The 16602-nt window shown below is 36.8% G+C and overlaps 1 protein-coding gene across 1 annotated transcript; it reads right to left on the bottom strand.

Moving 5' to 3' along the window:
- Positions 1–2068: 2068 nt before the first annotated feature.
- LOC108681774 (serine/threonine-protein kinase BRSK2) lies at positions 2069–16375 on the bottom strand. Its single transcript, XM_018170849.2, has 13 exons — positions 16124–16375; positions 15044–15138; positions 14608–14693; positions 12349–12489; positions 11831–11981; positions 11331–11546; positions 10282–10481; positions 9532–9756; positions 8503–8906; positions 5762–5928; positions 5319–5496; positions 4903–5078; positions 2069–4530 (listed from the first exon to the last, which is right to left on the bottom strand). Exons 1-13 carry the CDS (start codon positions 16203–16205, stop codon positions 4375–4377), a joined length of 2277 nt encoding a protein of 758 aa, XP_018026338.1. The 5' UTR covers positions 16206–16375; the 3' UTR covers positions 2069–4374.
- Between the last annotated feature and the right edge of the window lie 227 nt (positions 16376–16602).

Genomic DNA, 16602 nt, shown 5'->3' on the forward strand with positions numbered 1-16602 from the left:
GAATGACTTCGGTTTGGGGATGCAAATCATGAGCAAGCCTTTAAAGTTCGACGGAAAAAATGATCAGAAATCTCGGCGGCTGGAGACTCCTTCTCATCATATGGTAACACGGTAATAATAAGAGCATTTATACATGAGATCACTAAAGCGCGTGCAAAACGCACCATTCTTATCAATAAATTTTATACGTTTATTTTATACGTTTGTAGTTTTGGTGAAAATCCCTTCATATCATGTCAGCCACTCGCCAAGAAAACAACAAAATTCATACTCACTGGACTTTGATTTCAAAACGAGACTCCATTCAGAACAATTATTTGAAAGTTTGTAATTTTACTTAATTATATCTTCCAAAAAATAAATTCAACCGATAAACGTTTGATTTCAAAACGAGACTCCATTCAGAACAATTATTTGTAAGTTTGTAATTTTATTTAATTATTTCTGACAAAAATTAAATTCAAGCGATGAGCGAGCGACAAAATATTTGAGTGGATTAATGTCACCGATTCCACATCGTAACAAAACAATTACTAGAATATAATTGGAATGACGCCCAAATTAGTTTATAGTGAACATGGTCACTTCTATCCGGCATAATCTCGAATTTATTCCACTAACTTAACATTACGATACCCGTAAATAATAAAAATATACATTTCTTACACGATAATTTCAACCTAACAAATGAATTTTAGAAAATGTTCTTTACCTTTGAATTTAAATTTTTCACCTTTTATCCTGAAGAGAACATTCCTTATTTTCAACAAGAACTGATAGGAAGTAATGATTGTGAGGGATTTTATTACTTCTACTTTCTGAGTAAATGCAGATTTTTACGATAATTAATCCCGAACCAATAAAAGCGGATCTTATTCAGACAAAATACTTGTCGGTCGCTCGTCTTCGACCTGATCGTTTTTACTGAACGCAAATAATCGAATGCGGTGCGGCTATTTAATGTTTTTTGATCGCTTAAGAATGACATACGTTGAGTTATTTATAGATGATGGTACCACATATAACCCAATAATTCCGATCGAATGATAAAATGATCGCGGTGGCAGAGTCTGATACGAGTAAAATATTTTATTGGTTCACACATCCATGTACCATTTACGTGTCTTTAAATTTAATTTAATTTCAGCCATAACTTAATTAGGACTCACGGAAATATTTAACTAAATTAATAATGTGTCATCCAATCTTTTATACAAGCCGAATGAGCTGCGATGGGGTAAATTCTTTTTGTGAACATCTCTATCATCTGAATATTTTTTGATCAAAACTGAAACAGATAAAATTACACAGTCGATAATTTTTATCCGTTTTTCACGCGTCGATAAACGGAAAAAAGTTCATGCGCTTGATTGCACACGTGTGCACAAACTCACAACTCTATACCTCGATGTCGAATCAGCTGTGTGTAAGTACTTTAAATACCACTAATTTGGTCCCGAAAACTGAACATGATGAACACGACAAAAGACTTAAGATGGCTCAACATTTGAATCACCATGTCTCCAACAACCACACGCAAAAAGCTACCTTAGAGGCAGACGAAAATATCGCCTTACAGCCTTATCAACAAGCAAGCTCACTCACTAGAAAATTTGATTGGACTTCGTTTTTAGTTTCGCAAAATGCGTAAAAGTATCGTCAGTGAAGCGTTTAAAGAGGCTAACAAGTATATTATTTATACAATTAGTAGGCAAGAGCGTGATCTATATACGTTAGTAGAAAGCGAAGTTAGCAGTGTAGCTCGTCAGCAAAACATTTTATCTTCTAAAAGTTTGTTAAAGAATTCCAGACGCCAGATTACTTTCAATGTTCTACAAAATACATCGTAAATCGCTATAATGTTTTGTGAATATATTCAAGATAATTACACACGAATAAGAAAAATTTTTAACTGTCGACTGAAGTTTAACATAAATCGCTTCAGGAGCTAATGTAAATGGAGTACAAAATATTCTTAAATATTATTCAATATATATGATATTAGTTTTCTTCTAAATAAACTGAGAAAATGCTCTCCCTGCAATTCAGGAAAAAAATAAGAGTAAATTCATTTTTAGTATTGCCTGTGTTCAAAAAATTATTGATTTTGGAATAAACACTTTTTTCCGATCAATTCCTCAATGACCAAAGCCATCCGTGATTTTAACTAAATTAGGATGAAAAACATTGACTCGTGAACGAAACCTCGCAAAAGCACTTGTAACCACCGCTCAATTCATTTTAGTAAATTTTGCATAAGAAATTCCTCCTCATATATATCATATTGTATTATTTGCTGGCGTTGCCACTCACCATTCAAATGAAAAGGCAACGCTACTTTTTAAGTTAAATTGTTAATTTTAGTATGTATACTGTATGTATTTTTAATGTATCTGGCGGTAGTGGGTTAAATCATAGCTTATTAATTTATAGAAGCACTTGACACGACAGACGTAAGCAAAATATAGGCGCCTAATCTCGGTTTTATAAAGCACAAGGTGACGACACTTTATTAAGGAATTCAGAGTTAATATAAAAGGCTGGAGTGCAACGCAGAAAAGTGCACAAACATGGACGCTCGTGTAAAAGCTCATTTGCAGACGACATGCACATATTACAGATCGATCAATGCCTTGTGTTTTTTGGACCTTCAAAATGTCGGATATCTTTATTCCCATATGCTCCCTCAGTCAGGGATTTACTTTATGTTTTAGAGAGCATTTTTAATGGATGCATCAACTTTATTAAAGTTAACGCTGTTACGCTCCATTACATCTTGCATCCCGAAATAAAAATTTATCGGCATAAAGAAGCCAATTGGCTTTTATTTCGGAAATCACTAAATTTTTAATGGATTATCAGAATCAATGGATGCAGCCAAGCAAGGCACAAGACCATTTACTGCGAACTGTTCTTCAGAAATTCTGGAAATTGGGGGATTTGATTTGCAGGTTTTGGTGAAATACCATGCAGATCTCTAAACATGGCACAATCTGCAGCCAATTTATAGTACAAGTACAAAAGGATGAGCATTGCAACAAGCGAGACGATACACAGGGAAGCATATAACGTTCTATGAAGTGAGCAACTGCGATACAAAATGAAACTGGACTTTTGGAAGTTGAAGCGTTTTAAGACGAAAAAAATTCTATATATATACAGAGCAAATGGTTATAGTTATAGTTCCAATTATACGCAAGCCAATTGAACAATTTACAGTACCAACGTGTAGCGCATTATAACGGATTTATTTCTATATAATAAACAAAAATAACACAGTATCAAGTGAGTTTCCAGCCTTAAATGAGCGCTTTCGCACATTGACTAAAATATTAAGACTGTTATTCAGTTCGGATTGTTATTCAGTAGAAAATAGTAGGGACGAATTTGAGACAGTGATACGAATTTAGCTGAAAGTTTTCTGTTGTGATACTGGTCAATTAAGTTTTACTCAAACTGGAACAAGAGAAAAACTCGTCCTGGTAAAACTTTTCTAAAAATCCTTTACATTGTATATATTCTCAGGAGCTTGCGATCAATTTTTATCCAATATCAAAACTTTCTTAATTCCTGTGTATCATTCGTAAGAAAATTAACCTGGAAATCATTGGAAAGTGATTTAACATCCATTTTCAAAACAACATTTAGTAAACTTAAAATTAAATTACAAATTGCACTTCCTTATCTGCATGGTTCAAGATATTCTCAAAGCCTTTATACGCCTTGAAAGTTATTATTCCAACAAGCCTTAAATTGTACAATTGGACAGATGCATGCACAAATGCTTAAAGAACCACGACCATTTTAACCACAGCATCACAGTCTTGCGCACTCCCCACTGGTCGTTCGTAATCTCACTAACGGTTAATCTCCAGTCAAATTAAAATTATAGACTCAGAAAGTAAAATATTAAAGTGAGTATTGCACACCTGGGTGATCGGCCTTCGAGTTAGCATGAGTTTTTGTCCTATTATCAGAAATATTTATCATAATTTGGTGAATGATTCAAGAGTATTTGCTCTGTGTCCACAAAGGCACTAAACACAAATTCTGTTTTAGATTGAACATCTCTTTTGAAGAGTGGTTTGAAGCTTCACCTTCACACCCCTCCAAAAGTTTTTACTTTTAATGTTCACTAGAGATTGCACCTGGGCCAGAGCAAGAGGATATTCTTGTATTCTTGGAGCTCTACTTTAATGTGCGATGTGAGGTTCTTGCTTTGAATTTTGATCCGACGTGAAAAATGGATGCGGACTCACCGCGAAATCGTACTGCGATCGTGTGAGGTTTTAAAGTTGATTAGTCCCAACCTTCCGCTTCTGTGACTGAGAGAGAGCAGAGCATTTTATCTCAGATTTCATGAAAAATAAATAATTAGCTTGACTCGTTATTACTGATCTGTTGGCTTTCAGGATCAGAACAACTTCGAGCGCCATTTGTGACGGAAGAAATTTTGTCTTCAGGGGGCGTGGTGGCTTCTTCTGCTTCCGGGGCCTCGTTCGAGTCGCCTTCTATGTCGCTGTCCCCAGTCTGAAAATATTTATCTTCAAATTAATATTTCAGCATAATACATTCGCAGTTTTTACTTCATTAGCTCACATATATTCTAAACAATTTTCAATCGAAGATCTTCAAACTTCTAAATCCGACATGAATTTATCACACTTAACTAAATCTAATCTTTTTGAGGGCATCGCTTCGGAGATGAATGCACGTGAGAAATCAATACGACCGTACATTTCCTTGAATCACGTGTCATAATTTAATTTTTTTACCATGTATAATCGCTCAAAAATTGTTCAATTAAGGCCTATCAATTGGTCTTGACGATAAGCTTTATTTTAATCACGAAATAAGGACTAAATTAAGTATTCACATAAACTTATTTCGTGAATATCGCACCTGTTTTATCGGAGTTGTAAAAGGGGACAGTCGATCAGACGTGTCCGAGCCGCAGGACGATGACTCGGAGAGCTCGGTGGTGAATTTTCTCCCGACGCGGGGGGAGGCCGGGGGGCGCCGCGAACACACTTGCGATTGCAGGTGCTCACAGATGCGGCGGAAACGTCGAATATTACCTGCAGATTTAAAAATATTTTCCATCGCGATCAAATCATCGAAAACTGTTGAGAATTGAGGTAATATCGCAGGTTAAGAACTCTGGTGGCTAATTTTATTCATACAAAACATGTTGAAAAGTAGAAGGAAAAATCAAAATAAGCACAAAAAAATTCTCCATCCCTCTCTAAATAGGAATAGAAAACAGTCAAGAATAGAGTTATAAACAACTTAATATAATGTTAGTTTGGGATTCTCACCTGAGAGGAGTATGAAGTTAATAGCGAAGAGCTGTCCAGGTTCTTTGGAAGAGCAAACTGCCGTGATGTCAACCTGGAATCTGACATGTCTCTGGAAGACCGCCGGTCCAGCGTTGCCTCTCTTGTATTCCAGTCGGAAGCTCATGGGAGACGTGACGCTATGGCTCAATTCGGCGACCTGTTGAGGACTGTTTTTATAACGCTATTCTGGAAGGCGAATTTCTAAAGACCAAATTAATTTAGTTTGTTTTAACAAATGCGTAATCACGTTAGAAAACAAGTCTGAGAACGCAAAAATCGTAACAGGTACGGAATAATCTATAGAATTTTGGAACTTTTAATTGAGGAATAAACACATTTCGCTTCTGTGCCTTGGCCAATAATTTGACAAAGCTAATGTTATACGAAAGCTATCTGGCTGCTAGAACTTTATATTTTCTTACCGACAAGAAGGCATGGATGAGGTCAGCCTTGACGATGGCTAAGGCCCTGTCTCGCACCAGGATAGTGTAAGTCTCGTCGCGCTCGGTGCTCATAAGAGACCCAAACCAAGACTTCTTTGTCAGCTCCGGAGACGATTCCGGCGTGAGGTGAACTTCGTCCGTTGGTACTGCGGAACAAAAACCAAGCATACATTTTTCCACGAGTTAGGGAACTGGAGCACCGCGCTTTTTTATGAGGGCAAAGGATTAATCTTCCCCTTCTATTGTTAGTGCCTCTACGAATTACGATATATAATTCAAATCAAGGTATATCACCTTTCTTGCTCTAGTAATGAATTCTTAGACAAATGAGCTTTAGCAAGAGCCGCTCATAAATTTACAATGCAGCTAGTGAGGGATGTAGGTTTATGGAACAAGTAACTAGGCTATCAATATTTAAAAAAACAGGAACGCTCGAAGATTGAGGTCATTCGAATCAATCCGAGTTGAATCTTTTTCTTTGGTTGATTTTAAAATGATGTGCGATTTTCCTTATTTTTCATTTAAATAAGCATCACATATTAATCTACGTAATGCTTATTTAAATTCAATTTATTTTATTTTATCTGCTTTTCGGGTGGCATTGACCTCAGTCTTTCTTGCTCTCCTCATGCTAGGTTTATTTATGACTAAACGGGAGCTGAAAATGGCTCCTAAGTTCACAATATCATCGTTGCCGTCAAACTACGGACTATTGTCGACACATATGGTATAGGATGCATTATTTATATAACAGTAATTATATTGTACATCTGTGTAAGGAACGAACATTCCGTTATGACACAAACAAAGGATTGATTACGAAAACATTCACACGTATACGAAATGGGTGACTTCTTCTAGGCATCTATTTGGAAACGGTCATCAATTATATCGACTCTATAGGAAAAAATAACTACAGAAAACTATGTAGATATCGACTTTGACTGGTCTCATCCAATACGAACGTGTTGAGATAAATCCTGATAATAATTCAAGCAATTCAAGAACAACAGTGAACAGGAATAAAAAAGTCAAAATCTTTTCTTGCTTTTACATACTCACGAAGGAGATAACAGTATTCTCTAAAGATTTGGACCATAGATCGCGGGACACCTGCCAATTGAGGTCCATCTCTTACTGACCAGAAACGAAACATATTCATATTGGACGGAAATTGTGGGGGCATTTATGTACATTTACAAACAAACGCCTCGTAACGATTTCAGAAGCTTGGCGTCACATGCCTGCCTACATCAATTATTATTTCGCTTCTAATGAAATATTTCTCAAGGTGAAGAGCGCATTGCATGAATTGCCACACTCCGTTGTGGATAACAGCAACATCCCAATGTACCAACAATAATTTTTAATTGAAATTGAGATCCATGATGTAAAAATTCAGCCATGTATGTACTCATACTAACTAACAATGTATCAAACATAAATTTTTAATTGAAATTGCGACCCATGACATTAAAGATTCAGCCATATGCTCGCACTAACAATAAACCAACAATAATTTTAATTGAAACTGAGATCCATGATGTAACAAATTCAGCCATATACTCATACTAACTAACAATATACCAACAATAATTTTTAATTAAAATTGAGATCCATGGTGTTACAATCTCAGCCATATACTCATACTAACTTACAATGTACCAACAATAATTTTTAATTGAAATTGAGATCCATGATGTAACAAATCCAGCCATATACTCATACTAACTAACAAGCCATGAATAATATGCAGAATATCTAATAACTGGTTTGTTCAGGTAAGAAATAAATACAACTAATTCGTTGCAGTGGCTGAAGCAAAAAAATTGCAGTGTTAAAGAATCGTCTAAAGCAATTCTAATTATGATTACATAAGCTCTAACTTCGACAGCATGAAAATACATCTATGGACGATGTTTCCAGCTTCTTTATCAGTACCGTCAGTAAATACAATACTTGCGCACTATTTTTTTTATTATAAAAAATTGTGAACTATTAATCATCATAAACACTGGTCATAATTCAAAATGAAATTTAATTTGTGATTTCGGAACGACTTTATACCTCCCGGTGAGATTTTTTATTTATACATCGAACGAATTAGTTTTGTTGAAGTTTAATTTGGCCCTAAAATCCAGTACATATAAGAAATAATATTTGCAATTCTCCTCATGATATATGTTCGATTCGCTCCCATTTCTTCCGTATATTTCATCTTATGAACATTTTAATCCTTGTAGAGTTGTATGCATATTGAAAATACTCAAACTTATTAAAGTTATGATCGAGGGTGACAAGAAAATACGTAATAAATTGAATTCGGTGAACGTGAATTCCATGAATCAACTGAATGATAACACGGAAGAACTCAATATTAAGCGCAAATAACTAATTAAGAGAAACCAAGCAATCCTCATGCGATTGGCTTGCCTATCAAACCAGTCGACGTATTAATATTCAAGATTATATGCAAATTAGCTAACTTGGATAATTGCATAATTAATGTAGATGTTAAATAATTATTTAACATCTACATTACCATATGTTATGTTTTTTTATCGTCACGCATGTAGCTGACACAATTTGCTTCGTTTCATGAACCGTCTCACCCACGTGAACGATTTAGTTTCGTTGATATAAAGTCATAACCGCCCGAATAATTAGTGAATTGAACAACGATGAACAACAAATCTCATAAGGAAATAATAATTTCTCACCTTGCAGTTTCTTTCGATGAAAACGTGGAGATCCCAAGAAGGAATTTTTGATGGTGTTTAGCCTTGATTTCCAGTAGGGGGCGGAGTAGGGAGAACCTGGTGCAGAGGGTGTCTCATTGTTGTCTTCAGGGGACGTGGAGGTTACATGCACTGGTCCTCCCCCTACACCGTACCCTACAGGGGACGAGTGGTGATGTGGGCTGCTGTAGTGGTGATGGTGGTGAGCGTGGTGATGGTGATGGTGTCGTGGAGTGCGGGGAGATGACAATGGGGATGCGTTGGGGGTGCCGTTGTTCGAGTGCAGCGGGGAGTGAGTGCTACCAACAGTGCCTGAACTGCTCGTGTTGTTGTTATTGTTGTTGTTCCGGGAACGGCTGCGGCTCGTAGGGAGGGTGTGGGAGGTCCTGTTGAAAATCAAGGTAAATACTCTAATATTTTACAATATTTCGTTTCCCTATCAAATACTATTGTATTTGAAATTGTATTGTACCGTATTGAAAATTTAGATATCTTGTTTCGATACCGTATAGCTGCGTAGGGTTGAATGCTCGTTAAAAAAACATTGTCATAAGTTGGTAAATTTTACAAGTGTAAATGAAGAAAACATGATAATTGATCTCACGAGAAAACTTACGATTTTTTATTCACTATCAAAATTAACGGCATCCGAGAGCAGTTCATGTCTACTACGTCGAAATAAATGGAAAGCCTTGAAATCTCAAGTAAAAAAAACACAGTGCAGTGAAAGTATCACTGGTAAAAACTTCGAGTTGGGTCGATTTAATTGCATTTACTCATATCTATGCAAATTTTATGGCCTTTGATTATTATTTAGGCATGAAATTTGTCAGTAAATTTTCGATGTAATAGATTTTACTTCCAACTAACGGACACATTGCTTTCCCTAAGAATAAATTCAAAGGTAAGCAGTATTTTGACGTTAATAAAAATTATTAACGAAAATTACTCCAACTTAATTATCATTAATTAAGTTGGAGAAAATATTTTATATGAAATAATTTGACGTACTGATGGACCAGATGCCTCCTGGGTGTGACAGGCGAGCCTTCAGCTAGTCTATCGAAGTGACTCATGGTGCCGTTGACTGAACAGGTGTCTACCCGCTTCCTGGGAGGGTCGGGGGTGTCGCTACGGTGGGTGAACCGGTGTAATAAGTCATTCTCATCCTCACACGCTGGTCGTCGCTTCTTCCGGTCCAGCAATAGGAAGTAAATGACTTTCTCCGTGTTATGCCTGCACAAAATTAGGATAAAAATTATTTCGTGTTCTTCGGGTTTAGAAAATATACTCAATAATTTTCGATGGAATTCTCGACCAAAGTATCGAATTAATAAATGCATGGTCAATGATTCTCAAAAATTGTCTGTCGGCTTGAATACCATACAAAAAAATTGAAACCTTCTATGATAAAATTCATATAAAAAATATCGACAGTGTTTTTGAGTTACTATTGTTTACTTATATAGTATTACTAGTAACATAACATACCATAACATAGTGATGTCGGCGCTGAAGTGTAGGCTTGATGTGGCCTGTCGCCGATTTTTTTCCTTTTCGTGCCTTGTTCATAGATCTAAATTCGTGTCATTTGACCGGATCTTTTTATGACTGACGATAGTTTGAAGTAGCTACTAGACTTCCACCGGGTTTGATAAGGAGCTAGGCATTTAATAGTCATGGAACCAGCGTGATTATTAACAATTTACACCACTACTCAAGTTACTAACATACACATATATACAGTATATCTAAACTCACGCGTTGCCAAGCAGTTCTTTGGTAACTTTTTCTCTGTCTTTGAAACAGCCAAGCGACGCCATGTTCTTGATGACGTCAGGATCGAGCTGGTCCCTGGTGGGGATGATGTGGGTCTGTACTACCTCCATCATCGGCCTCTCCAACTCCAACTCCCCCTTCCCCCCAGCGATCACCCACGAGTGTTTGTTGATCTCCTCCAACTGATATAAGATAGAAATTTGTTAGTATATCCTATTTTTAAAAATGTTTGAAGCAGGATAAATTAGCGTTTAAGTTCTGGCAAAAGAACTAATTGATGACGTAATACTGTTTAATTATAATTAATCACTAAAACGGGCCAGGCAAAGACGTGAATTGCGATTCAACTAATGTTTTTATAACAATACCAACCTAAAATCTATTTCTGAAATTTGAATGAATCGTAAAGAAAGTTTAACTGTACCATGAATAACTGGGCACTGCTTTCTTGCTCAGCGTGACGAGAAACAGAATATCTGTATATAGTAGCTGATAAATAATAGGTTACTGATATCTTCGCCCCTGCCCTGTTTATTAATATTCTTTACCATATAGAGTTTCAACAGTTTTTCAAGTTTTCTAAAAACTTCCTTTTCAATTACACTTACAAAAGCATTACAAAAAAAAGCATTACAAGATCTCAAGACCAACGACCAAATTACCATCCAGAGGCCCGACAAGGGTGGAGGTGTAGTAATATTAGACAGAGCAGTCTATATGCTGTCTCTTATACACATCTAGATGTGTATAAGAGACAGGACATAAGCAGTCTTGCCACCCGATGAACCTATCTCCTCCACGGGATCGAGGTGAAATTCTCGTGCTTCGGCAGAAGTACCATGCACTGTTTCTGCAATAGAGACATTAGTGTTGTATTTTGTATCCATGGAGTCATACCTAGAAAATATCGCAGACTAAAAACNATTCGACGATTAAGTGTAATTGAAAAGGAAGTTTTTAGAAAACTTGAAAAACTGTTGAAACTCTATATAAAAATAAAGTCCGATTTATTATTTCTGAATATTCTTTACCGTAAGTCTCTTCTCCGGATTGACTTCAATCATGCCCCGGAGTAGCTCCTGGCAGTCGGGGGGCACAAAATGTGGTATATGAAAGGCTCCTCTCTTGACTTTCTCAAGCAGCTGTCGTAGATTGTCGTCATCGAAAGGCAGCGCTCCAACTAATAAGGCGTAAAGTATAACCCCACACGACCACACATCCGCTCTCCGGCCATCGTATTTCTCTCCCTGCAATGGAAAGTAATTTTTTGTATTAGCGAAGAAATTACAATAAAGATTAGGATAAGGAACTTGCCGCGTGTAAATCGGATTACGTTTCAAGCAGGTTTGAAAATCCGATTTCGAGCACGTTTGAAAATCTTCGTCGCATGATTTACAGCAACTCAACGAGCGACATCGTTTTGTTTATGATTTTCATTGTTGATTGTTATACACACACTAATTGTTATAGATGGTTGATTCGCTTTTATGAGTTTTATTTGATAGTTTTTTTCAGCATGGAAGACTCTTACCCTGATCACTTCCGGACACGCGTAGTGCGGGCTCCCACACGAGGTTTCCAACATACTCCCGTCCGGCTGCAGGGAAGCCATCCCGAAATCAGCGATCCTGATGCTGTTCTTCTCATCGAGTAGAAGATTTTCTGGCTTCAGGTCGCGGTGACTGCAAGGATACAAATAGATTCATTCAGTTACGAATTGATTTTTTGCATTCGTGCGACGGTATTCACAATAAATTATTTTTATAACAATGCCTTTTTTCCCAGTTTTAGCTGGGGAAACTAATATTTTTGTATCGTATTCGGATAAGTGTAGGTAAAGGGACATCAAAACGATGACGCCAGGAAATATTTTTGCTTCGTCACCATTGTTGTTGTGATTGACAGGGGAAACTGGTTAGGTTGCGTTCTGAAACTGACAGCAAAAATAAGACTCATGACCTATGACATCGCACAGTGCTGAGAGCTGGTCTGCTACCTCACCTACATGTATTGTGGTCGAATTTGTCTACAATTCTTGAGGCTACTCACCAAATAGAATGACTGTGGCAAAAATCGAGAGCAGAAATAATTTGTCTGAAAAATCTACGGGCTTCCTTAGGAGTAAGTCGTCCTTTCTTGACGAGGTAGTCGAAAAGTTCTCCCCCAGACACGTGCTCCAAAACCAGGTACCTGAGCACAAAATTGCATTAAAATTTATTTGGTGTTTATAAATACAACCACTAAACATAAGTTATATAACCTGATAGATACGTATTAATATTATGTTGCATCATACAGAGCTAAAAAATACCACGTCCAGGCAAGTGCTCTAGAACCTGATTCCTATACGCACAACATTAAAAATACAACCTCTATGAGCATTGAATCTTATAACAACGAAAATAACGTATAATTTTAACTTCGTAGAGATGCAATATATAATAATTTTTTTGTACAATTTTAACTTCACTAGTTGAAAATTATTCCCCTGACAACAATATGCTATAGTTATAATTATGTTGCACTTTAATTGTGTTCTGTGTAAGTTTTGAGGCTGCAGCTTTGCGATTAATTTCGGTACAGAAATCTATTACCGACAAATAGATTAACAAACCTGTGTTTGAATATGAAGAATTGTATATAAAATATGTGAATTAAAAAATCCCTTTTGATACTCAACTAGATGATTTGTTAACCCAATTTCTAATATATAAGCAGTAATACTCACAAGTATTTTTTGTTTTCATAAACGTCGTAGAGTCCCAGCACATGTGGGTGCTCTATCAGTTTCATAATAGCTATTTCTCTCTCCACCTGAAACAACCACATACATTAATGTAGCGGAAAAAAAATAAAAAATATAACTCAGAACTCACTGCAATGAGTGACAGCTAGAGAGCGCATTTTCTCGTCGACGAAAACGTGAAGTCACGGACGGACAGACAGACGGACAGACGGACGGACAGACAGACATGGCGAGCACAATAGTACATTTCTTTCATAATTGAGAAAATGCGCTAATAAGAGTTAATATATTAGTATAATTTTAACAATGTTTTTTATTGAATAAAGCGACGAAAATCCGGGTAATAATATCATACATAAATTTAAAGTTAGTTAATTCGCCAAGCTAGAGAAAATGAAATATTATTTCACTTCCATACCTTCTGAAGCACAGACTCGCTGAGCTTCTCTCTGTTTATTATTTTGATGGCGACTCTTTTGCCGGTGATGCAGTTTGTGCCGAGCTTCACCAGCCCTGCAGGTTAACAATTTCATTGAGCGAATCAATGAATCATTGAAGTTTAACAATGTCAGTGGGAATAATTACGCTGATAGCAGGTCTTAATGGGCAAATTTCTTTGATATTTTGAATGCATTGGCAGCAAGTGAGCAGAGGTATTTGCAATTATAGCACCAAGGATTCAATTTGCATCAGAATACAATAAATAAATCTATGTGTAACTAAAGCACGGGGGATAAAATGTGCAATGAACAAATATGGGCGTTTACAAACGGGCATCCATAAAATCTGTATAGGTTCGAGTTGGTGGGCGATGCATATAGAAAATATAAGAGAAATAGCTTCTAGCTTACTACATTTCTAAACCTGTTGTTGAAGTATAAATTAATGGACGATGTGTAAGTATCGGTTGTTTGGGAAAAACCCTGCGCGGAAATAATTTCGTAATCAGCGTGCCGAAGCAAAGAATTTCACCTTCACGCCCCGACTGCTCTCAAAATCAGGCAAACGTATGCAGTGAATACATTTTATTGCAGAAGTAAAAAATTGTCTATCGCAAAAACAATCCTACGCTATTTTTTTTTTTAGTTCGTCCCAGACAAGATTAAATTGCGTAGCAACACGCCAGTTCGTATCCTAAAGAGCAAACGCAGTAAAAAAACAGTCGTGTTTGATGCTTTGCTAGAACCCATTTATTGTTTGTCCTATTGTCAGAAAAAAACGTGGGTGACAACGAAAATAACGTATAATTTTAACTTCGTAGAGATGCAATATATAATAATTTTTTTGTACAATTTTAACTTCACTAGTTGAAAATTATTCCCCTGACAACAATATGCTATAGTTATAATTATGTTGCACTTTAATTGTGTTCTGTGTAAGTTTTGAGGCTGCAGCTTTGCGATTAATTTCGGTACAGAAATCTATTACCGACAAATAGATTACCAAATATGTGTTTGAATATGAAGAATTGTATATAAAATATGTGAATTAAAAAATCCCTTTTGATACTCAACTAGATGATTTGTTAACCCAATTTCTAATATATAAGCAGTAATACTCACAAGTATTTTTTGTTTTCATAAACGTCGTAGAGTCCCAGCACATGTGGGTGCTCTATCAGTTTCATAATAGCTATTTCTCTCTCCACCTGAAACAACCACATACATTAATGTAGCGGAAAAAAAATAAAAAATATAACTCAGAACTCACTGCAATGAGTGACAGCTAGAGAGCGCATTTTCTCGTCGACGAAAACGTGAAGTCACGGACGGACAGACAGACGGACAGACGGACGGACAGACAGACATGGCGAGCACAATAGTACATTTCTTTCATAATTGAGAAAATGCGCTAATAAGAGTTAATATATTAGTATAATTTTAACAATGTTTTTTATTGAATAAAGCGACGAAAATCCGGGTAATAATATCATACATAAATTTAAAGTTAGTTAATTCGCCAAGCTAGAGAAAATGAAATATTATTTCACTTCCATACCTTCTGAAGCACAGACTCGCTGAGCTTCTCTCTGTTGATTATTTTGATGGCGACTCTTTTGCCGGTGATGCAGTTTGTGCCGAGCTTCACCAGCCCTGCAGGTTAACAATTTCATTGAGCGAATCAATGAATCATTGAAGTTTAACAATGTCAGTAGGAATAATTATACGCTGATAGCAGGTCTTAATGGGCAAATTTCTTTGATATTTTGAATGCATTGGCAGCAAGTGAGCAGAGGTATTTGCAATTATAGCACCAAGGATTCAATTTGCATCAGAATACAATAAATAAATCTATGTGTAACTAAAGCACGGGGGATAAAATGTGCAATGAACAAATATGGGCGTTTACAAACGGGCATCCATAAAATCTGTATAGGTTCGAGTTGGTGGGCGATGCATATAGAAAATATAAGAGAAATAGCTTCTAGCTTACTACATTTCTAAACCTGTTGTTGAAGTATAAATTAATGGACGATGTGTAAGTATCGGTTGTTTGGGAAAAACCCTGCGCGGAAATAATTTCGTAATCAGCGTGCCGAAGCAAAGAATTTCACCTTCACGCCCCGACTGCTCTCAAAATCAGGCAAACGTATGCAGTGAATACATTTTATTGCAGAAGTAAAAAATTGTCTATCGCAAAAACAATCCTACGCTATTTTTTTTTTTAGTTCGTCCCAGACAAGATTAAATTGCGTAGCAACACGCCAGTTCGTATCCTAAAGAGCAAACGCAGTAAAAAAACAGTCGTGTTTGATGCTTTGCTAGAACCCATTTATTGTTTGTCCTATTGTCAGAAAAAAACGTGGGTGACAAATCTCCAGGTGCGATTCGTCTGACACATAATAGTGGAGCATTTTTACAATAAATGCATAAATGAAAAATGCACAGTTAAATATTATTTATACCTCAAGTGAAATGTTACCTACATGAAAATTAATTATCGAATGATCGGCAGTTTTTCTTCACCTCTACGTGCGCATACAAATCTAGATCTCCGTAGATACGCACGATGGATTACGGTCTTGCACTGACTTCACTTTTTTATCTGAAAAAGTTATCTAAATTATCTAAAACTCACCAGTTTGTCCTTTGCCCAAGGTTTTCTCGAGTCGGTAAGGCCCGACGAACTGTTGGTGGTCAAGAGCTGGCTCTTTCTGCATAATGAATTATATATTTCCCCCCGCCTGGGACTAAATCACAACAATTAATTTCTCTCACTGCTCTCATTAACAACACTTGGATGTTGCCAGCGCAGACGACAAACATACAAGCAAAACATAACGCACGCACCCTAGAGCCATGTTGGAAACTGCTGGCTAGCGCTGCTCCACAGCGGCGGCTGCGCATTCACAAGCCGAAGCAGCGATCAATAGCACCCTCACTACTGCTGCTGCTGCTGCTTGTGATCCTGCTGATCCTGCCGCAGCTGATCTCGATGTTGTTTGTGGCGATTCTGGAGCTGGGGATCTTGTCCTAAAGTTTCTTATGATGATCCTGAATATGCGTTTCCTGTTGGTATTGGCATAGTGACCAGTGACTATGGCGCGCCTGATCTTT

The sequence above is a fragment of the Hyalella azteca genome, unplaced genomic scaffold (genome assembly GCF_000764305.2).
Source record: "Hyalella azteca isolate HAZT.00-mixed unplaced genomic scaffold, Hazt_2.0.2 contig15776, whole genome shotgun sequence".
NCBI classification, from domain to species: Eukaryota; Metazoa; Arthropoda; class Malacostraca; order Amphipoda; family Hyalellidae; genus Hyalella; species Hyalella azteca.